This window comes from Anas acuta, chromosome 3 (assembly GCF_963932015.1).
Source record: "Anas acuta chromosome 3, bAnaAcu1.1, whole genome shotgun sequence".
NCBI lineage: Eukaryota > Metazoa > Chordata > Aves > Anseriformes > Anatidae > Anas > Anas acuta.
Window position 1 is genome coordinate 93,444,174 of NC_088981.1, and position 24,902 is coordinate 93,469,075.

The 24,902-nt window shown below is 38.2% G+C and overlaps 1 protein-coding gene across 3 annotated transcripts in view; it reads right to left on the reverse strand.

Moving 5' to 3' along the window:
- Nucleotides 1-4,997: 4,997 nt before the first annotated feature.
- The window catches only part of TINAG (tubulointerstitial nephritis antigen), a 62,010-nt gene continuing 42,105 nt past the window's right edge, over nucleotides 4,998-24,902 (reverse strand). Inside the window, exons 10-11 of one of the 3 annotated variants that reach the window (XM_068678381.1) lie at nucleotides 23,953-23,998; nucleotides 4,998-5,828 (exon numbers count right to left, since the gene is read on the reverse strand). In XM_068678381.1, the coding sequence (XP_068534482.1) occupies nucleotides 5,592-5,828; nucleotides 23,953-23,998 (283 nt within the window). In that variant the 3' untranslated portion in view covers nucleotides 4,998-5,591. Of the gene's footprint in view, nucleotides 5,829-12,835; nucleotides 16,823-19,831; nucleotides 22,947-23,952; nucleotides 23,999-24,902 lie in introns of those variants that run through there. The other 2 variants (XM_068678383.1, XM_068678382.1) reach the window with 2 other exon arrangements.

Sequence of the window (24,902 nt, forward strand, 5' to 3'; positions counted from 1 at the left end):
GTTCAGAGATGTGAAGATTGTGACACGTTTTTCCTGAAGTGACTATGCACAGGATAGAAACACTCCCCTTTCATCAGCTTCAGATTTGCAACTCTCAGTTTCTCAGACCCTATTTCTTGTATTATAAAAGCCCAACACACGCAGTGCATGGTTCACCTTCTGTGATTTGATCACCTTATATATTCATATCCCACATTCTTTTACTATTGAAGACACTGCCTTAAATAGAACTAAAATTTCACCTAAAATCTTTGCAGCCTTTGAATAAAATGAATTTTGTTTGTTTTTGTTTTGTTTCATTTTTTTTGTTTGGGTGGTGGGGTGGGGAATACAGACACATGGGGTGATGTTGTTTACATTTTCTTTGGATGTATCTCTTCCATTTGTAAGATATATCAGTCAATAGGATCAGAGTAGATATCCAGATGAAGTAATCAGAATTTGACAGTATGGGAGCATGTAGGATGAAATCTGCATAAATGTTCATTTTGTCAGTGCATGTAAAGACTTGGACTTAAGAGACCATATCAAATCATTTGCCTTGTCAGTGATATGCATAATTAGTTATAAAGCCAATATTATTATGGTCTCTATGAAACAAAAGCCAGGCCTGGTTAATCAAAGTTTTAAATGAATCAGAGGTGAAACAAAATGACCCAGAAATTTAATTTTATCTTGAAATGAATGCCATTTCCACTCCCTATCCATTCTTTTTTGTCCCATTACTAATGGCTCACTTTCTTCCCTTCCAGTGAGTGTGGACACAAGGAATAGGAGCCCCTCTGATGCTGGGTTGTTGTTAGAGATCATTCTAATATCCTCTTCAGTATCCTTTGCACAAGTCTAATGGGAGCCAGCAGTATCAGCTGCATGCTCAGCATCTGAGCCTTTGCCAGTGCAACCATGTTCTGGTGCCATATTCTAAAATGTCCTGCTTAACCATGCTAACAGGAGGACCATTACTGCATTGCCCTTGTGCTGATGAAGACTTGCTGCTTGGCCAGTCCTATGAATGATCACCTTTTTCCACTCTCTTTTGCAATTTCCACCTTCACTTTGTAAGCCTGCCCTGGAACACTTGAAATATTCCTGAGCATGGATAACAGTACTCTGTTGTTGATTTGACAAACAGAAGATGCATATGGTGATAGCAAAAAGGCATCAGAACTAACACTCAGAATGAGTACAGAGAATTTTCTAAAAGCATTTCTTCCCTCAATTCCCCAAACACAGTCTGGGGTGTTACATCTTGACTGAACTAGATTAAGCCATGAGAGATATTCAGCATGAGGTAAGCAAGATGCCCACCCTTCCCTGAGCCGAACAGGTCAGACTATATTCCTTCATCTATTGTATTAAGTAACATTTCTCTGTAGCTCTGCCATTCTTCCTACACCCTCACCCTGCTCTACTCCATTCCACTCATGTTACTTTTGACAGTTATAGTCAATTTTTAAACCACAGACATATGTATATAAAATGCCTATGAAATATGAAGTTTCCCCTATGTTATACAAAGGAATTGAAGTTCACAGATATATATATATATATAATTTATGCACAAAGCATTGCAAAAAAATTCTTCACAAAACATCCTCCCATTGTGCCTTGCAAAGTCCAGGAAGCCCTGCTCTAAAAAGTCACCAGGGCCACTCCTCCTTGCTCAGACCTGGTGCCAGCAAGACTCTGCTCTGCCTTCAAGAAGTGACAAAAAGAAAAGGATGACTCCTGAAAATGTCCCTCTTCAAGCTTTCTGCAATCATGTAAAAATATAAATGATCCTGTTTTACAGAAGACAAGTCACACACACAAGACTTCCAGTGTCTTTTGAAGGTCACACAGCAAACTAATGAATACCATCCAGGTTTCTACACTCATCCACATTTTGCAATGGGCTATCAGATTATGAATCCTTTCATGCTATTAGTAACTGCTCGGATGCCAATATGAGAGGCATATCTTACGACAGAAGATCAAGCAATTATTTTTCAGTGCAATATAATCTCCCAGATTTCTTTGACAATACAATGCCATTAAGGATGCTAGAAAACTGTTTATCAGAAAAATCTGTTAGGGTTCTTTTTTTGGACAACTAGAATATCAACCAGATTATCAAGTTTTCTCTTAACAATTTATAAATTAAATATTTGCTGCCATAAGATAAAGGAAAAAAATGCTTTTGAATTACTCTTTAGATGTTTAGTCTAGGATTCTAAACTGTGATATAAGCTCTCTATTCAGTGAATAGGAAAAGAAAGTTACGTTGAGACTGGTCTAAATGAAAAAGAGCAACCAATAGTCAGAAAAGATTACAGAAGTTTTAGGTAAGTCTAATAACAAAGTTGTTTTCCTGCTAAATAATAAAAATGAAGTAAAAAGGAGGGACCAACTCTAACACAGTTACTTAGACTGTATATACGTACAAATTTTGAAGGATGTAGGAAACATAATCTTCTACATACTGAAATGGAAACACCACAATTTCCCATTTCTTTTATCATCAGTCTTTAGCAGATGCTCATTGCTTCTCTTGAAACTATTTTACTGGCCAGTGACTTAAAAAGACACCCTATAAGATATGTAAAATAGCAGAAATAAGGACTGGGTTTTGTGACTGCTTGTTTTTCATAGAAAGTCTTGACTTACTCTTATAGCAAGGCCAACTTAATGCCTCACTTGGACATAAATCACAGTCCTATCTATGCATGTTTGCAATGTGGGGGGTCTGGTGGCAGCTCAGAGATTGGTGACCTGATGGGCCATGGTGGAGAGCCCCTTCTCTACAGGTCTGGAGCAGGGAGAAGTGCAGGATCTGGGTACTTGGTACCTCAGGGTACCCTGAGTCCTTCCAGCAGAGCTGATACTGAGACCAGAAACAGATCTTCAGGTGGCTAATTAGTGTTCAGCAGTTTGCTTTGATCATTGAAGTAGAAGTATTTGTTTTTGTAGGTGTCTCAGTGTCCAGTAGCAACTTCAAAAAAAATAATAAAAAAAAATATTCAGCATCAGTTTTGGAGTCTAACTCCAAATCAATCCAACTAAAATTCTGTTTTGGTCCCTTTTGTATATTACTGCTTGCTCCCTTTATTTACCTCCATGATTTCTCAGAAAAATCCTTGCTGTGCTTCTGTGTTTTGGGAAGACACAGTATTAGTCACAGCTTGTAACCACTGTAAGGGCTTGTGTCAAAGCCCGGCCATTAGTTAAAGGTCTTTTTTATTGATTTCAGTAAAATAAATTCAATTACTTATCTTTCAGTGATTTTTTAATCACAATTCAGCCTTTTCCCCTAAAGGTTTCCCAATTAACATTGCTTGTAAAATTGAGATGCTGCCTTTACAGCATGCAACAAACCAATGCTTTTCCACTACCTACAGCACTAGAGTAAATTCTGTAACTGATATGTTTCCCTCCCTGTTAAGCCCAGGATTCAGGCATTAACGTTTTTCAGCACCTAACTTTTAGCTACCTGACTTTCCTGGTGTGGAAGTATGTTGGTATGTGTGGCTTGGAAGGAGACGTGCATGCTTTAAGCTTCTTGTTGGGGTCCCTGGATGAAAAGAGGTGTTTTACAGTGAGCCTTGAGGAGTTATTGAGTACCACATCCTTTGCCCAAGTTGGCAGCTGGATATCTTCACTCCTAACTGCAGATCCTGTCCTGGAGAGCTTTCTGTCAAAAGTAGGTGGTAATGATACTAGGGAGAAGGAGCAGAAACAAAAAGGAGCCTCAGTCCTTTCCCTAGGATACATTTCATGTTAGCAGGGAATGAAAAACAAGAAATAGTAACAACCTCAGGTACTTGACCTGTGTGCAAGGCTCACCCTTACTTATTAAAAGCTCTAGTTGTCCAAAGGCTCACCCTTATTAAAGAGCTCTAACCACTAGGTCACTGATTCATATTCCTACTTGATCTAAATCCCAAGTATGCTTTGAGTTAGACTCTTAGAAGTCTAAGACGTGCTTAGTAACATAATAGATATCTGAGGGGCTCAAAATGTTAGTTGTTTTGACCCATATCCCAGTGGTGTTAATACTTATTCAGAAACCACTGTAAGTGGCTGCAGCAATTTGTTCTTTTGATGTATACCTACTAAGTACAGCCCTTATCTTTGACCTTGGCATCAATGAGGGCTCAACAGCTCCCAGAGGTTTTCCTGCATGTTACATGCAGTTTTACATTATCACTGCAATGACCTCTTGTTTTCAATAATGAAGTATATTTGCTTCATGCCATAATGTCAGTGGATATTTTACATTGTATTCTTCGCCAGTTACAACCAGTTCTTGTTAATTCTAATACACATTAAAACCATTTATTCGTATTTTTTTTAGAGACCACAAAAATTTGTGTTCAACAATGTCATCACAACAAGACTCATAGCTCAGGTTTCTATTACCCACTCTAGATCATGGTCCCAGCTGCCTCCTTCTCCCATGTAAGTAGTGCACCAGTAGCTGTATGTTTGTAGCTTGCATGGGACACAGCACTGCTGCAGGATCTGAAATGGGAGATGATACACTTTTATTTCCCTTTCTTCAAGCATTATATGGAATACTACAATTTTTTAACTGATAAAGTTTTTGCTGACTACTTGAAAACTTTTTTTTTAATGTCAGGAAGATTCTGCTATTTGCAAACTGTTTCTACATATGTAATACATATGTTTGTGCATATATGTACATATATTTATATGTATATATAATATGTAAATAATCTATTTGTCTATTTGTAATATATTTGTATATATTCTGCAGAAAGCAGATACCTTGCACAGAAAATACATTTTTCTTGGTTATATTCTGAGTTAAATCAGTTACTACATAAAAATGCTAATCAGACCTGCTGTGTATATTATGCACACATTTTACAATGAGGAGTTGAATATGTCTAGACCACAGATTCTGTTAAATTTTGTTTTCATTGTTTTGTCCTTAAAACCACATTTTACTTTCTTTGCTTTAATACAGTAATCTATAATGTTGTAACAAAGAAGCATTTATCATCCTTCCAATATGAAATTTTATTGTTTGTAATACTTAAAATTACAGAGAATTCCTAAAAGTATTTTCCATAAGCTTAGAGACTAAGCCACCCTTCAGAAAATACAATTAAAATAAATTGTATCTGTTTATAGGTATTCTCTTTGGGGGAGTTTTAGTACAAATCAACTCAGCAAGGCTTTTGGAAGTCTGAAAACAAAACAGGGTAATGATGTTCTCTGTAAAGAGATTCTCTCTCATCCTATGACATTATAACAGATAAAGAAGGTCAATTTTCTAGTCAGTAGTCAGTCATGGCTATCTCTTACTATTATTACATGTTTGTTCATTGTTTTGCAGCATTTTAAAATGACATATTTCAAGATTTATTTATTTTATTTTTGGTCGGAGGGGTGGGATTTGTGCATGTTTCCCACACCCACACTATTTGGTTTAAAGACATAAACATGTTAATGGATCTGAATTCTTAGTTTCCTTATTAAAAAATAAAAATCTCCCCCAACAGGGTCTACATAGTTTTTGAACAAATCATTTTACAACTTGATTTATGATGTTACACATCCTTACACATTTCCTTATGAATGTTAATCTAGTCTGTCTTCACTGTCTTTTCAGATAGTTTTGAGAACATGCATTTGAATTCTTTCATGAACTGATCCTGCAACAACAACATTCGAAGCAAAAATTCAAGTTTGAAAAAACCCCAGAAGGAAGAAGCAAATTCTCTGGGGAGTTCTGTTTCATCAAAGTGTCTTCTATCTGGCAGAGCAAAAATCCTCAGACGATATCCTGATCTAGGTTTCCACGGAATGTGTCTTCCACTGTTCTGTCAAAAGAAAACAAAAATGTTGTGTTGCAGATGACACTTGAGCAGAGGTGAAAACAGGCTCTGAGTTTGAGGAAAAGGGAGACAAGAATCTGGGTGATACAATGATCTTCAGCCGAGCACAACAGCCACACCTGGTCAGAGTCATAAATACATGGCTGCAGATCCACTGAAGAAAGAGAATGAGACAGCAGAACATGGCAGGACAGCTTTAGATCCAGGAATTTAAGACAGCATTTGAAGAACAGTGACTTCAGTTCTGAACATGTTTCAGAAACTCATTTTGAACGTGGAGGCAGAAGGCAGTTTGGGAGACAGTAATCAAAATATCAGGAAGTGTTTCATTCCCAGGGGAAAATAAAAACAGACAAACAGATTAAGCCTAAAAGCTACTGAAATCAACATAACTTCAATTCTCAGTGAAATATTAAGGAGAAACAAACAAACAAACAAACAAAAAAAAAACACCCTCTACTTACTACCTAGAAAATACCGAAAAGATAAACAATAGACAATATGGGTTTGAAAAAAGAAATCGTGTTGAACCAATTCAGTTTATATGACATGGCAAAAAATCTTGTAGTTTGGTGAAAGCATATATCTTCAGTTTAATAGGACCATTGACCCTGTGTTACATTCACTTGACTTCTGCCAGAAGCACAATACAAAATGGATAGGCAAAAACAATTTTCAAGAGGTTAAAAATTAAAAGATTAATTTAATAATATAGGAAAATTTAGTGGGTTCCATAATCTTAAATATTTTCATTAGGAACCTGAACAAACTATTATTCATTAAATGTACAAGAGATACAATCTGGAAAGGGACAGTAAGCTTACTGGTGGAGGAAGAGGAGAACGAAACATTATGTTGTGTAATGGGAGAAACCATCAGAAAAACAAATAATGAAATCTTATATCTTTATGTCCATAAAAAACAGAGACAATCATATGCACAAACTCAGTTAAACAGCAATCTACCTCAAGAATGCAAAACAGAATGTGGGTAATGGGTGTTTACAAACTAGTCGCAATTAAATAGAAAGATAAAAACTTGAATTGTTTGAAGTGAATCACAAGAAGCAAGCATTCTGCTCTACTCAGCACCGCTATGGCCTCCCCAGGAAGTCATATGTTTCCAGTGGTGAATGTTACACTTCAGAAAGATGAGGCCATAGAAATTATCAGAGATGCAGTAAATTTGGTCTTTGAGGAAACATAAAAATGTGATTTGGGATTTGGTTAGTCAAGAGAAAAGAAGGCTATGTGGGAACATCATGAAAAGCTTAAAAAGCTGGTGGGGAAAATAAAAAAAGTAAGGGAATAAACTTTTCTCATCTCTACTGTGAATGAGTCAAGTAGTATTGGCTAGACTTGTAGCAATGCAGGTTTACATTAGACAGACAGAAAAGCTTCTAATGAGAAGGGCAGGTAAGTAGCTGAAGAAATTGCTGAGGGATTACGTGGAACTTCTTCCTCTGCAGGTTTTCAGAACTCACTGGGGATCTGTCAGGAATGTTTTTTAAGCCTTAAACAAGGGAGGAAAGATGAAGTGGACTTTCTGATCCCTAACTTATTTTCTGTGATTCTGAGCAAAACTATATTGAAAGAAAAGAGTGCACAGGTTAATACCAGTAGGGTACATTGTATAACTAGTGTCATTATAGAAGATACTCATTTCCGGCATTGCTCTTCCACTAAGATTTGTTCACTTTACAAGTACACTATTTATAGTTTCAAATCCATCACTTATTCCTGGATCTCCAGCACACATTCCCTGCAGCTCAGTTCTGAGTCTACTCAGACCAGCTTGTGGTTCTGAAAGCCTGATAGCATTTCTCCTGCAGTACAGCATAAAGCTTGTACAGCATAACCAATGAATCACACTGCCATTCAAAATGCTCTCAAAAAAAAAAAAAAAAAAAAAAAAAAAAAAGACTCAAATTAAATATCTTTGAGGTCTAAAGTAATATTGCTCTGTTCCTGTCAGTCCCATTCTAGTTTGTTCCTTTGCTAGGCTAAGGCCATCAGTGATTCCCCAGCTTTGACATCATGTTTTGTTTTATTTACTGGAATTACATGTAGGCTGGAATGAACTTTAAGTTCTGCTTGCCTAATGGATCATAAAGAAGTATGGTCACTCAGCTGGAAACATACTGTTTCCCTGTCTTAATAGCATACAGACAACTACTGCTTTTGAATTCTGTTTTTTGTACCTCTAATGTATTTGTTCTGATGGCAATTTCATTACAGAAACAAAGAGCTTTGTGCTTTTTCTTTTCATTTCTTTCAAATTAAGAAGAATAATGTTCCACATTTGTTCAAAACCTTTAGACTGTTATTCACTGACATAATTTGACTTGTGTACTTGTGTTTCATTCTGCAGAAAGTGGCATAATCCAACCCAATGTAGTTTTCTTACTCACATTTTATTCAAAAGAACGATGCAGCTGTAGTAGATTAAAAAATAATAATAATAAAGTTAAAAAAAAAAAAAAAGCCTGTGTTGCTCTTAGCTACAGGAAGTGCATAATGGAAGACTGCTTAACTATCCTATATACTAGACTTTTATGTTCTTAATGGCCCTAGCAAAATGCTTAGTGCTGCATCTTGTCTCTGTCAGGAATTAGTACAGGTGAATTGGGAAGATGCATAAGAAACAGTCCAAAGAATCATCCCTCCCTAGCATAATTTCTTCTGTTATTAATTTTATGAGTTATTGTTATATTTAGAAATGCATATTTTTAAAATTGGTTGCCAAATACATCCCTTAAAGGAAAATACTGTAATTGTTAATGTGTAGCAGGGGAAAAAAATCTCTCCCCTGAAAACAGCTACTATTTTTTGTATTACTCATTAGTGGAAAGGGTAGAAATACCACCTACATCAAAGCCATACCCTCCAATACAAGAATAGACAGAGCAAAAGTTTATTTTTGTTCTTTAATAGAAACAGGAGTGTCCAAATCCTAGCCCTCTGGCTGAAACCTTAGCAGGGAGGTCCGGGAGGGCTGGGGCAGCACCCCAGCACCCCTCCAGCCTGCGTAGGTCACTGTGGGGCTGGGAGCAGGACTGCCTTGGAAAGATGGGGGAACAGGCAAGGAAGGTCTGCACCAGTAAAGGCAAAGAAAAGGACTGTTCTGAAAAAGGAATGAGCCTCCACTATCCCTGCTTCTTCAGCCTCCTTCTCCTGGACCTTTTGCCCCATCCATATTCTCATAACCCTCCTCCTCCTGCTAGCTTGAGCTGTATCCCACTACAGCCTTCACAGCATGCAGCAGCCCACCTTCCCCCTTCCCCAGGTGCTGCTACCTGAGTAGAGGACAGAAATGCTGACATCTCCCATGCACTACTAGAAGTTGTCAGCCAGCAGGTGGCATAGACCTGCTGTGGTGCCCCAAGCGGCAGGCCTACTATGATGGAACTAGAAGCACTGCAAGCATCTGAGGAAAGGTCACAGTAATTGTACTTCTACAGGCATACTACCTAGAAATATGCATTAATCCCAATGTTGGGATTAAGACGATTTGGCTTCATTTTTTATCAAGTGAAGGTGGGCAGGGAAAAGGGCAGGCAGGGCAGATTGGATGATTTCAGCAGGATTAATCCCAGGTGTGAGTTCAGTTATAAAAGGAAGCTGAAAGTCCCAAATGCCTAGACAAGGCCTAAGGATTTTGGATCTTAATGGGGGCAGGAGACTGCACAAGTCAGAGTGGTCATTAGTGCTAACTGCCAGGTACATGTAAGAAAGTATTCCTTTCTGCTTAGTCTCTCTATGAACATTATAATTGCTTGAATTTAATTCTTATGGCTATGTCGTCTTTGCTGCACTTACTGTAAACTGGCTTACAGGACAATGATTTTGAGACAATTAAAAGTAGAAGGATTTCCCATTACATAGGAATACTCTCCACAGCAGCCAAGGATGCATGGGTTAGTTTAGGAGTCTTCTACCCTTGGGTTAGGCTGCAGCTGGCAATAGGCTATTAAGGGAAGACAGGAACTCACATTAGGAAAACAGGGTAAAAGTCAACAACAGGAGAACAGCATTTAAAAGAAGTAAAAGCTTTTAGAAAAAACGCTACTAACAATAAAGCTTAAAAAATCATGATGAGACCTAAATATTTCTCTCCTAATTACTAGATCATTTTAGGGGGTTGATAACTAGACTATATACTTAGCTTTTAAGTTGAAATGTAACTCAGCTTGCCATCTAAAGCCATCGGTCACATTATAATTTTATTACAATAAAAATGGAATGAAATTTGCAACTCTGTTCCATTTTTTATATGAATGTGCGACCTAGATATGATCATGGTGATTAAAAAAAGACCTTTTCTATTTCAATAAGTCTTCTACTAAGTACTTACAAGGTCTTCTAATATGCATATGCCACCTGTAATTGGTCTTGGGGAAGGGGTGATGTGACACCACTTAAAATTGGGAAGCACATTAAAAAAAAAATAAAATCAGTCTTATAGTACTAGAACAAGAGGAAATGCCAATAATTATTGATAGCAGCTAGCTTCAAATTGACACAGCATGCTACAGTATTTCCTAACAAACATGCCAAATTCTATAACATTCAGAGTCTATCCTGCATCTGGCTAAGGAATAAATATATAAAAATGCTCACATCACTATTGGATGCAGAATGATATATATTTGTGATTTACTTAAACTCTTGGTTCCTTGAAGTCTGATTTATAATTATTTAACTGTAGGATTTAGCAAGACACTTCTCTTAAAGAATGCAGTGGGCTGCTTTTACTTTGAAACATGAAATTGATTGTCTTCATTAAAGCTAGATCAAGTGCAACCTACAGTCAAGCTAAATAAGGCCCAGCAAAATAGTGCCATTTCAAATGATGCACATCTAAAGAAACTAATGAATGGGATTACTTCATTCTTTCAGTTCCATTCAGCTCAGAGAGTTACAGCCAGTCTGGAGAAACTACTAATGAAATTTACTGCTCTTCTAAAAATAGAAATCCCAGCTAGAAAAGGAGCCTGTGCCTCTTTAGAGTCTGAAGAAAATGGAAATGTAGCTATAAGTAATTTTTGAAAGGCTTCCCTGCATTACAATGTTTGCTGATATTCAGTAAGCAAATATTAGCAATGTTGAAGGACTCCCTATGTGACAAGGAGTTTTATTTTTGTGAGAGTAGCAGGTTAAACCCCATGTACTGTTACTATTGTAACCAGACCTCTGTTCTGGTGGATCACAGGAGATCTGAGAGGGGAACTCATCTATAAAAGCTTCTGTCATCAGTACAAGAAACTGTATGTAAATTCATGCACAAAATTCTGTACCTGTACCTTTAAAGCAGACTCTTAATTATGAATGTAAAAATCACTGGAAATCACTTATCAAATGGTTCATACCAAAAGACAAACTGTAGTGTAAAGTACGAAGTGAACAAAGACTATGGATCATGTGGTAGTGCTGGTAGATATACATACAATCCCCCGATTGTATGACCTTATCAGTCAGAATCTCTCACATCCTTATTCCAGGCACTACTGTGTGCCTTTTAGAAAGCAAAGACTCTCTTTAAAAGAAATGAAATATTGATTTTAGGTTCTAGCTAGACTCCATTAAGATGTTTTTTTAAGTCACATTGTGTCTGCATAGAGTGGAGTTTTATGAACATAAACTAGTTTTCTAATAGCCATAAGTGGGTTTTTCATAAGCACCCAGAGATAATTCACCCAACTTCTCTGTGCATCATGACTAGCTGCTTTCTTAAGCACTTTCAGAAGACCTTACCTGCATGCCTGCTATTGAATGTATCAGTGAGGAAAAAGTAATACTAGAGACAACCAGTTTGTTTCTGAATACAGCAATAGAAATAACTTTGTGGGGAGAAAAAAAAAAAAAAAAGGCAATCAATACCTCACAGATGCTTTCAGTGCTTTGAAAGCAGTTGGTTTGAATAAAGAAAGAACTTCTAGCCGATGTGACTGTCCTGGTTTCAGCTAGGATAGGGTTAATTTTCCTCCTAGTAGCTGGCGGGGTGCTATGTTTTGGATTAGGATGAGAAGAGTGTTGATAACATGCTGATGTTTCAATTGTTGCAGAGCAGTGCTTACACCAAGCCAAGGACTTTTCAGCTTCTCGCTCTGTCCTGCCAGTGGGCAGGCTGGGGGACGGACCCAGGACAGCTGATCCAAACTGGCCAAAGGGGTATTCCATACCATCTGATGCCATGCTAAACAATATATAGGGCTGGCTAGCTGGGGTGGGGGGGATGGCTGCTCAGGGATAAACAGTCAGTGGGTGGTGAGCAATTGCATTGTGCATCATTTGTTTCATACACGTTATTAGTAGTAGTAGTACTATTATTATTATTATTATTTTCCTGTCTTAATAAACTGTTTTTATCTCAACTCACAGGCTTCACTTTCCTGTTCCCCCCTCCCCCCCAATCCCAGAGAGGGAGGGAGGAGGGTGAGCAGAGGGCTGTGTGGTGCTTAGCTGCCAGCTGGCTGGGTTAAACCACAACAGTGACATATGGTTTGGGATTCCTCGCCTCTGGATCTACTAGCTCTGTCTACAGATGCACCCTCAAGCTCCAAAAGGTGTTTCAACACAACTGACATGAAACTTAAATAGGTGCAAGAAAAAAATGGGGAGCCAGCACTTATATCTTGAAGGGGCATTTCATCAAGGGCCATGTCATACTATCTTGGGTCCTGAGCACACCAAGTGTTTCATCCTATTTTTTTGGGGTGAAGATCAGCCCTGGAAAACAAAATAATGTAAAGAAACTGCTGATTCCTTGTTACCTTTCTCTTTATATGGTCCAAAGTTTTCCTACATCTCTGGGTATTTTCTCCAATTGCCTAATCCTGGGAGGGGAGAGTAGGCAGTTCAGGCCAAGGGAGACATACAGATACCCAAAGCCAGGTAAATAACACTGCAAGTGTATTTGGCAGCTAAACTGTTATTAAAAATAACTGAATTGAGGCCCAGTCTGCTTAAAGAAGGATAAAAACACACATGTGCTGCAGTGGGACAGAATTTATTTGGAATGTGAGGATTTGTTGTAACATAATTTTAACATCCAACCTATCCCAGTTTTCAGGCTTTTTCCATGGGCAAAAGAAGTACTCTTTTACAATACTTTATTTATTACTACTGCCAGTGAGAAATAGATTTCATAATGGCCTTATGTAAATATCATAGGTTTCCTGCATACAAATAACCACTGATAAGCAAAACTGAAAGGTTAAGCAGCCACAGAATAAGATTTGTTCAGTGAAGAGTCAGGAACAGTATTATTTTTCAGCAGTTCTAGTTTGGCATTACGCGTGCCATACAGTTATAGTGGTACTATGTTTCCTTAGGAGATTCATCATAGTCAAAAATTACTAAATGCTTGTGGAACTTTGCTATACTCTGCTCTTCTGGGAAAAAAAATAAAAAATACAAAGTCAAATAAATCATTTTCACCCACACCATGCCACCCCTCCAAATAAAGTCATAACAAAGACATTAACATTTCTGTCTCTACAAGCACTGAAGCACATGTTAACAGAATTTTTCTAGAGACAGTTTTCATGTATGTAGATGCAGGCAATCCCACTGGGTCCTGGGTTTGACCCCTCTAAATAAAGACAACTACCGTTGCCCAGACTGGCACTGCACTAAGACCATATATTTACAGCATCCTGAGTGCTTTTACGTGCAATGTAACCAAATCCCTTCAGAATGATATGAGCACTGAGCAAATATGTTGCTTTATTTCAAGGGTTTGAAGAAAGAGGGAGACTTTCAAAATAAATGAAAAAACAGTGATTTTTTTCCCCAGTTCAACTCAATCTACAACCAGGACATCAGTCTCACTGAAACCTGGGCAGAGAATAACATTTGTGTACACTCAGCACGCTAAACTGTTCTTCTGTGTCTTCCTCGTTGAAGGGAAAGTAAGTGGGTGAACAAACCAGTGTAAATATGAAGACACTACAAAAGTTCAAATCTTTATTTTCAAGAATATACATGAAGGAAGTGTGTACACTTTGTTTCTTTCTCCTTTTCTGCCTATTCTCCTCCTGTACGAGAAAGTGCATCACCACTGAAATTGAAGGATGTGATATTTTTGCTGTGTTGTAGTGATGGTAAGTCCTTGGCTTTTGGCTATCCATTAGTTCATGTATAATTATATTTTTTGAAATTATTACAGGAAGAAAATAATCATACAGTCTTAACTTGTTTAGCCAGTGTTCTCAGCAAAGTAAATTCATCTCCTTTCTTTTGATAACTTCACAACCTTTACCTGAGCAACCTGCCTTTAGTATCACAGAATTGTTTGGGTTGGAAGGGATGTTATTGGTCATCTAGTTCCAACCCCCTGCCATGGGCAGGGATACCTCCCACCAGACCAGGTTGCTCAAAGACCCATCCAGCCTGGTGTTAAGCTTTTCCAGGGATGGGGCATCCACAGCTTCTCTGAGCGACCTGTTCCAGTGCCTCACTACCCTCTGTATTTCTTCAGAGGAAGAATTTCTTCCTAATGTCTAATCTAAATCTACCATCTTCTAGTTTAAAGCCATTGCCCCCTGTACTATCACTCTACTCCCTGACGAAGAGTCCCTCCCCAGCTTTCCTGTAGGCCTCCTTTAGGTACCAGAAGGTCGCTATAAGGTCTCCCTGAAGCCTTCTTTTCTTCAGGCTGAACCACCCCAACTCCCTCAGCCTGTCTTCATAAGAGAGGTACTCCAGCCCCTTGTTCATCTTTGTGGCCCTCCTTTGGACTCATTCTAACACTTCTGTGTCCTTTTTGTGCTGGGGACCCTAGAGCTGAATGCAGCACTCCAGGTGGGGTCTCACAAGAGCAGAGTAGAAGGGGAGAATCACCTCGTTCACCATGCTGGTCACACTTCTTTTGATGCAGCCCAAGATAGAGTTGGCTTTCTTGGCTGCAAGCACACCTTGCTGGCTCATGTTGAGCTTCTCATCCACCAACACACTCAGGTCCTTCTCCTCAGGGCTGCTCTCAATCCATTCTCCACCCAGACTGTACCTGTGCTTGTGCTTGCCCTGGCCCAGACGCAGGACCTTGCACTTGGCCTTGTTGAACCTCGTGAAGTTCGCACGGGTCCACCTCTCCAGCCTGTCCAGGTCCCTCTGGATGGCATCCCTTCCCTCCAGTGTGTCAAATGCACCACACAGCTTGGTGTCATTGTCAAACTTGCTGAGGATGCACTCAATTTCACTGTTCATGTCACTGACAATGTTAAGCAGTTTCAGTCCCAATACTGACCCCTGAGGAACACCACTTGTTCCTCATCCCCACCTGGATGTTGTAGCTACTGATTCTTTGATTGCAGCCATCCAGCCAATTCCTTACCCACCAAGTGGTCCATCTGTCAAGTCTGTCCCTCCAATTTAGAGGCAAGGATATTATGGGAGACACTGTCAAATACTTTGCACAAGTCCAGGTAGGTGATGTCAGTTTCTCTTCCCCTATCTACCAACGCTGTAAAATGGTCTCTTTCCTGAGATTTATCCAGCTCTGAACATCCTTGCTGCCTGAATTACCTGTCGATTGGATTAAGCTCTCCTTTAGGACAATTCTAGCCCCACATCAGCACTTTGGACAAAATGTTCTCTCTGTATTTACCATAACACACAGCCTGATGCACACAGGTACTGTAGCTCCTGTCATGCTGTTGAGCATGATCCCTGTTTGTCCTCTGCAGCACACACAGTCCAATAGCCTTTAGCTCTGCTAGGAGATGTGTATGTGAAGACTCAGGGTATCTCATGCAGAGTGAGTTCTCAGTAGCCTTAAGAACTGAACATACAGTAGCCTATCTTGGGGCATCAGTCTGAACTATCCCAGCATCTTGTTTACGCAACATCAGCACAACAATAGGCCAAGATTTCAGACTTGAACCACAGGCATTGCTTAGCATCTTTAATGAAGTGTAACCAGTTTCTCAGGATTTTATCTTTTGATGACTAATCATTAACCACTCCCTTAGGGTAAATCCATGCTGAAGTTACAGTCCCTGCTTGAAGTTGTATGGAGTCATCAGATTATCCCAGCAAGGAGTGAGCATGAACTACCATGCACAGAGGGAAGCTGGCTGAAAGGAGATCACAATAGCATCAGAAATAATAGGTGATACCAAAACTTCTGTTATGCCCATTTACATTCTTCCCCTCTCTGCAATTGTTACTTGGGTTGTCTGCCTATTGAGAAAATCCAGTAACGAGGAACTAGGTTAATTTTCTTGTTCTCCTGCTCTGCTAAGGTGAATTCTTGTAGCCTCTCTGAAATACCATGCAAATATTTAGGAGCATAATATTCCAAGCATACACAGATGGCTTGCCTTCGACCATACTTAAATACCACCTTTACTGTCAAAAACATGAACATATCAGTAATAACGAGGTAATACACAAACACAAACACATTAAGAGGCAACACCTCATGAGGAAACAGAGAAGCACCAGAAGAGTGAAAGAAAAATACATATTAAAAATAGCCAATTAGTGAAATGCCATCTGTTCATCCAAACTTCACTCAAAACGAGGAAGTTTTCCAGTGTAATGGAACAGTTAATTCTTCAGAGTTTCGACAAATGAGTGATTTGTTCTAATCATTTTTTTTGTTTATTTTGTTGTTTTTGTTTGTTTTATTTTTTGTTTGTTTTTTAATTATTTACTTGAGAATGACATGAGGGCAGCCTCCCCCTAGGTGTTCTAATATTTCTGTATGTAACACTGTTGTATGCATCTTGGCAGGATCCACTGACTGGACACCAAATGTGGATTTTTTTTTTTTAAATCCTGCTGCGAAGCTTCACTGTGACTGTGTTAATCTCATGTCAGGGTCCATTTTGGTTTTGGACTACAATCAGTGAAGAAGTCAAAGAAATAAGGGTGAGCTCCAAAACAGGTTGGGTAGAGAAAAACCCAGCTTCTTGTAGAAACGTACTCTTGCTTTGGACTTTCTCAAAGCTTGGCCCAGACTTGTTGAATAGTCTGCAAAAATAACCAAAATATTTGTTTCAGAGAGAGCTGAAACCCAGCAAAACTAGTTTTGTTTCTGAGGCAAAAATGTGTTTATTTTTTTCTTCCAGTCCTGACTATAAAGAGAAAGAAATATTAAACCCCTTCTCCCCTTTCCATTCTTTCCATCCTTTTTGCCTTGAGGTCACATATTTCTAATTTGGTTTTCCATAGTCTGTGGATCATGCCAGCTACAAGTACAAAGTACTTTTTAAAAAGTGTTTGCGTAGACTTTTTTTAGAAAAAGACATATGCAGGTTGTAAATCTGTGTTTGCCCAGTTTCCCTACTTGCAAGTCTCTTGATGAACAGAAGCCCTATTGGCTGATTTATGCCATATTGGTGAGAACAGTAGTACCGTCATTTCCAGTAATATTGCTAGTGAATTTGGTCCATCAGCCAAGCCCTTCACACTATGACAGCACACTAGGACTAAATATTTAAATTTTACATATAATTTCTATAATTTCTTTTCCTTGATAAAACATATTGTATAATATCACTATTGTATAGTGATTTGATAAATGTAATGCACAGAATTGGTATTTTTACACAGTTTATCCTATGAAGAAAAAAAAAAAAAAAAGGAGGGGGGAGATAGTCTTCAGAATTTTGTAATGGAAACAGTTATGCATAGATTCTGTAAGCAGTTCAAATTCCTGTGTTCATGTGGCTGTCACTGCTGGCACATCTGAGTGAAACCTCCAAATAACCCTGAAGTGTTTTGTACACAGCCTGAGGCTCCCCATGGCTTTAAGTGGCCCCAGAAAACTTAAAAAGCACTGGGGATTTTAGTGGTGAGCAATATGACCTGCTGCCTCAGGCCTTCTTCTCTGCTGTGTTCACCAGGAATAGCTTTGCATGGTGCTGCTTCATGATCAAGATTTCCAGACACAGCTATAAAGTATTACAGATGAAGTAATAACTATAACTGATGTAAGTAACACTGTATGCATATTTGACAGCTTCATCGCTGTAAAGAAAGGTGAAAATTGATTCCTTTCATTGCATTAATTTTGTCTTTAATATGCCCTAGAGCAAGACTGCTCTACGAAGCAGAAGTTCACTCTACACAGTCTTCAGTCACTGACCTCTTCCAAACTTCTTGGCTCTAGGTAAAGGCTGAACAACACATGGTACTGGGACTAAATGAACAAGAAAATTCCAGAAGCTGGGAGTCCCCAGATTGAATTGGTCTGGAAATAAACATGGTACCTTGATATGGGCATATTGGCTGAATGGACATAAATCTTTCAGAATAAAGTAATGTTGCTCAAAATTTGTTCTTAACGCAGGCAGAGGATTCAGACTCCACCTTGATGAAGGTTTAATCCTTGCAGAGGCCACTGGGGATTGGTACAAAGATGTAAGCCAGTTGTTCATGTAGGAAATGATTACCAAGTGCTAGGTGCAGCATTAATTGCCCAGGTGCAAGCTCCTGTCACACCACTAGTCAAACATTAAGCTAAAGACAATTGCAAGCAAATCTCCTTTTAACTCTGGATCCTGGGAGGGTAGCTCATTCTCTTCAGTGTTTCTCTCCATCTAGCAACTTGTCTTGATCCTGCAACTATGGGGAAGCAGTTCCCTTTTCATTTTTTTTAGGGCTTGTCTACTAACTGCTCCAGCTGCAAGTGCTTCATAGCTTTGCCTGTCTGCTTGCTTTAGGCTGCTATCCCAAATAACAATTTTTTCAAGTCTTTTTTGTACTAAGCTATACATAAAGCTGTACAGGTTTGAGTTTCAGTGCTGGCTGCTAGACTGAAGCCCAGATGCTCAAAGAAAGTTCTTCTAGAGGGCCTTCACCCCAGACATCCAGAATAAAGCAACCACCTTAAAACCCTTCTTTGCTACCACAGACTCCTAAGGAAAAATTACAGGCAGTAACACACACTAAGCAGCAGATAGACAAGCTCTTAGTAAAACCCAAACCATGTATTGCATCCCCCAGCTAGAGTAGCAGGGTAGCAACTACAGGTGCACTGGCACAGGCATTCAGGAGGAATTCAGGAGGTTGTCCATGTCCTCTCTTTTTCCCATAGTAATTTGAAGTGTTTAAATGCCACACTGGCAGAACCTTTCCCTTTGCTCCAACCACATTTTGCAGCCTTGCTGTCTTTAGTATTTGTTCTCAAGCAATGATGCTCATTAGGTGTGATATTCAAGTGCTTCAACTTTCTTAATTTCATCAGGAGTATGTGCATTGTCTAGTCTAATGATACTGTCTGGTTTTGTAAAAAGCATTTTCATCATACTCAGGATTCTGAAACAGTTACAGAAAATTGTATTGAATATTGTGGCAGGTGCCATCAATTTGTAGACTTCCTAATGATAATTAGCAAACTCCAGAGCTGGGGAAACCCAGTCTTGCCAAGGTGTGTGCAGTGATTGGTAGTGAGGTAGTGAGGATGTTTTTATGCCTCTTAGGCCCACCAAAATCTCTGCCTGGAGCCACATGTAGAAGTAGCTCCCTGAGACTCAGGTGCCTGTGTGTGACTCAGATTCCTCAACAGAGCAATTGCCTTCATGAATTCAGTGCTTGCCAGACACTCATATATGAGAACAGAATGATACAGAACACACACAGGGCACCCACATGCAAACAAAAGGATACAAACCCACAGAATATAGTCAGGCTTGATAGTGCTTCCATAGCACAGTAAGCTAATCTTCAGGGTGTGATTTGTTACCATTTATCAGATGGTCAATGTTTCTATTACAGTAGGATAGAAAAAAAAGGGTAAGAGTAACATAAGAATGGCAGGGTTCCTTTGTTGACTTGTTAGCCATTTTAATTTTTAAGTAAATTTGCATTTAAAACCATTTGAAATGGTAATAGCCTTGTTCAACTATTAGATATTATCAGTAACATTTAGGATCCGATTGCTGGAAAGACCAAAAGGAATACTAATATGAACTGTAAAAGAAGCCTGTTCTGCTCAGTTAGAACTGGAAAGAGTCAAACTCTCATGAAGCCTACAGGTATTTCTGTTCAGAATTTTATTTGAAACATTTTCTAAATATACAGGAATTTAGACAAGGAACTTTACATTAGTTATGGATAGTGTGAGGTCCCAGGTCCCAAGACACATGCTTTTCTAGCTACTTCTATACTCAGTTTTAAAATTTACACAGACTGACAGCAAATCAAAACTTCATATAACATTTTGTTAACAAGAAATTCTGTAATGCATAACCTGGATGTCTGAGTAGGGATTTTTTTTCTTGCCATAACAATGTTACCTTCCAGTATTTATGGAAAAGGAAAGTTAACACCATGTCACAAGAGGCTACTCCTGCATTGACTTCCTTCCTGCTATCACCCTTTTCTGTGATTCCTGCAAAACATTAATAATGCTAGTGATTTAAAGCCAATGCGTTCTTTGTTGAGTTAACCTGAACCACATATTGTCTCTTTCTATTCATATAGAAAAAAGCTCCAAACTAGGTGGCACTTTTAGTCCAAGACTGCAAACACAGCAGAACATTAGTGAGAGAGAGGTAAAAAAGGAGAGAAATGAGAAAGGTGGCATCTTAATGAAGAGCAAGTTTCTTCATACTCCCACCAGACAGTGGACTAGAGCTCAAAGCATTTCTGACATTTAAAATCTGTCTCCAGATAGTTTTCACGAGAGTCTCTGGCCCCAGTGCCTCTTGATCAGTGTGAGTGAGAATACCTGTACAGACAGGAGACCCTTTGAACAACAGCAGAGAAGCTGCTGCAACATCAATGTAGTTTTCAAAGTGCAAGGTGGTTTTCCCACATAAGCTTTTGGATGCCTGTTAAATTCCAGATACTGTAGCAAACTGAAAACAGCTTTGTGATACTGAGAAAGCATGAAGAAAGTGCTGAACACATGAACTCCTCAGAGTACCAAAGGTAAACCACAGAAGATGGGTAAAATGATATCACTGCTAAAAATTAAATTGCTTTGACATGGTGAGATTCTTTTCACTTGCTTATAGTGTTTTGTTCGAGTTAATATGACCATTTGAGCAGATAAAGATCTAGAAGACTAATTCTGAGCTTTCTTACCACTGAAGATGCTTAACGTGACTGCTCAGATCCTGGACAGCTCTTGCAAGCAAATCAAGAGTAGCAATAGTCACTGTAAGAGCTATAGGAGTGAAAAACAGCTTGGACTTGAATAAAATAAAACCTGCAAAGGACTGCCTGTGTTTTTGTAATATAGTTCACTTCAGAGCTAAGTCCTACTCTTTTGAAATCTTGAAGCTTATAGAATCAATATGCATCAAGTGTGTAGGAAGTGGCCTTGTAGATGGCTCGGAGCATATTCCTTAGAAGTACTTGATTAGTTCACCAAACCTAGAAAGGTTACTTCTCTCAGAGTGCTTAGCTCTTTTAAAATTGCTTTTGTTATATTCTACTATAAATTTCAAGTGATTAAGTTTTTCGTGTCTAAATTCATTGTATGACACTAGAGGCCACAGAGGAGTTTGATCTGCAGCAATATGACATATTTTAATAATAGGTCTTCCAGTAATGATCCAACATAAATACTGCTTGAGTTTAGTTTAAGTAACATTATTTTAGTGGCAAGGACATCTCTTGCATATAAACTGTTCTTGAAGGAAAAGCTATTACTCCTTTGCTGATGATACTAGAAGTCAAGTTCTTCATTTTCTAGAAATGAAAGAATGAGGAAGGAATAGTCTATTAAAGATAATGCAAGTGTCACTGAAAATTCATTTACTGTAATTTCATGGTAGCTTTTTCTCCCATATATTTAACATGCCAACATTGATTCTTTTGCAGATAATTTTATGACCAGTTATTCCAATTGGCAATTGGCCTTTGGATTAATTGAAACTAAAAGGGAGAGAGAGTAGCTCACTTCTTATACTTGTAGTGGTAATATCTATATTTTAATAAATAAATAAGCCAAATGGTCCTTAAGCCTATGAAGAACTATAACAATGCTGATGGGAGGGGATGCATTCCATTTGGCTGCTTCTTCAGACAAAAGCAGCTAAGGGAGCGTTAGGAATGAAAGGGCCCCTGGGTCTCTCATTAGGAACTACTGGTAGACATCCTGTTGGCCAACACTGGGAGCTGTGTCTAGACTACAGAGATGACAGACAAACAACAGAATGTCTTTTCTGACACTCTCTGTTGGGCAATAGAAACAGGTTTTGGGGAATGATAAGAAACCAGTCACATGCACGTTCCCAGGTTGGAAAGCAGCTCAGGAATGAAACTTGACTAGATTTTGTTGAGGGAAAATTACGTTTTCTTCTTTTTCTTTTTCATTCAATTAAATTATTACAATGTACATCTTTAACTGTGGTTGTGGGAATAGGAATATACTATTTCATCATAAACTATTTTTATATTAATCTAAATACATCAACTTTATGGAATCTACTAGTAAAACATTAGTTTCCAGGAAGAGTAAATAATACATACATACAATTAATGTAACCTAGGATAAGAAACATTTGTCCGCTAACAGGATGACAATTCTAGTGATATTTATTTGCTTTTGTGTGTTTGTTTGTTTTAATCTACCATGACCATGAGCTATCTGAGGCAATTCTGTGTGGAAGAGCACATCATATTTCTACAAGGATTTGTGACCACAGTATGCAACAAAAAGAGATTAATACTAACAATGTAGCCCCATTTTTCAAGCACCATTGAATCAGCCATTATTAATATAACAATATAGTGGTGAGATGTAAATAACAGGCGAGGGAACTTCCTGCTCTATGAGACACCAAGGTTTTCAGTAGTCTTGGAGACAGTTGTTATTTGTATAAGAGTCTTTGTGCAAGGTGGGATTGTAACAGTGTTATGATAGCTGCAGTGTGTTCAAGTCAGGAAGCCCTAACAACTCATAATAGAAAGAAAGAAAATTTACAGAGAAGAAATTTTTATTTCTCTAGAAAGCCTTTATATGCAACAATGAAAATAATAGATACATAAAGCAGCATATGGTATAATACTTTAGGGTAGAAGACTATGGCTATCCTAAAGTAGTTAAAATCAGCTTCTCAATATCACACTCATTTTGTCCACGTAGAATCCTAAAATAGCCATTTTCTCCCCAAGATTTTCCCCAGGAATTTGCAGCAATCTAAAGAAAAAGAAAGAGGAAAAATATATATATTTTAAAGTGGTATTTAAGAATGCAAGGTGTAAAATGTAAAATCAATCTTTTGTGGTAGTTTTCTTTAAAGAAACAGCTTCTCTGATTCAGCAAGAATCAGAATGCATTTTTCCTATTTATCTTGATGAAAATTTTATTTCCAAAGTCAAGGTTAATAATAATGGACTATTGTTTCCACTAGGCAGTTTGATATATTGAAGCAGATATCATTAGATAATCCATCCATTGCCTGAAGGAAATGGTCATTTAAACAACAGTGGTCAAAATTCCAATTACAAATAATATGTTAAAGAGAGAACCTAATATGAAAAAGCTGACTTTGAATAAATTAGGTTTCATTCAGGTAGCTATTGACATTTTGAGAAATTTAGTTTCTAATGAAGTTAGTAGGAGCTTTGCCCTAGATGTCAGTAAAACCAACTACCATAAACCCTGCCATCAGCTAAGTAAACTCCAATTTACCTTCTCAACACAGGAATGAACTATTAATCATAACCAAAGTGATAAAATCTGACTTACTCTAAATCATTGAAAGCCAATGATTAATTTTTTGCTCATAGCTGGAAAGCATTGTCAATGCTGTTCAAATAGATAGCTTGTCTTTTCAAAATGGCTTAATGATTAATGCTGATATATATTATTGACTCTCACTTTCAGGAATCAAAATGAAGAAAGTCTCCATGGGAAACCTGAATAAGATTTGAGACAGAAAAGATGGCATGGGAAAAAACACACATGTAGGTGTAGGGAAATCAGATAAAACAGGCTTTGAAATTGAGACAAGTGATGCTATAGTTCAAGGGCCAGCAGGATAAAAGTTTGCCTGAAAAGCAACAGAATTATACAGAAGACTTGAAGGTGAAGGGAAAAGTAGATACTGAGAGAAGGAATGAAAGAAAAGTTGTTTTTTGATAATCCATACTGTAGAAATTTTGTCTTCTCACTCAAAACAGAGTGCTAAGGATTCACTTACCCAGAATTTCTGTTTCTGTCCATTTTTGCCAGGTAATGAACCCCACCTGTTACAACAGATACACAAGTGAGACCTTTAATGCATTTGTTCACATTTTGTGACTTCAAACAATCAAACACAAGGGTAATGTTTATGTTAGTTAGTTATCCTAATACCAGGAACAGAAAACAGCTAATAGAGGTCTCTGTGTTTAAACAACAAAGTCTGATGATGATTAAAATTGTCCTGCTAGCCACAAGTGAAATTGCCATCAGGGACTAGAAAAACTTCTGAGTACAAGTGTATCTTTAGTTTCTCATTGCAACTACCTCATGTTTTCGCTGACAGAATCCCTCCTCTGGAGAGCTCACCATCTGAACTAACTGAACTGTGTAGGAGTATTTAAATTAATGTGAACACAATTCTTCAATTCAGCTGAAGATCCCTAGGAACATTTTTGTTAAAGATTTCATCCAACACCTTTATGAATATCACTTGTGAGCTGGGACTAGAAGTGTTCCCAGCTGCTCTCAGCAAAAATTGAATTGCTGACATCCTAATTTGATTTACTGCACAGCGAGGTGAATGACCTGTAAACCTGAGGTTTTCTTTGACATCTTTCAACACACGCTAAGTGTTGCGGCAATATCCATGAAGCCATGCAGAATCTTGTCCCCTCCTCTGAGTAATAAGACAGATAGAAAACTAAAGATGTGAAAAGATATGAACAGTTATTGCAATTTTGCTACAGTGTAAGTTAATCCTAGAATGTACAAAATTGACAGGATGTTTATCGCACCAGTATCCCACCAGTGCCACATGATTTGGCTGTATTTCTGTGCTCCATTCACTTTGAAAGGCAAGCAGGAAAAATACATGAGAAATCCTATAGTGTGGATGGGGAAACCTGGAGTTTCAAGTCATCTTTGTAAAAAAAAAACAGCTGCAGTGAAATAAATTATCCTAGATTA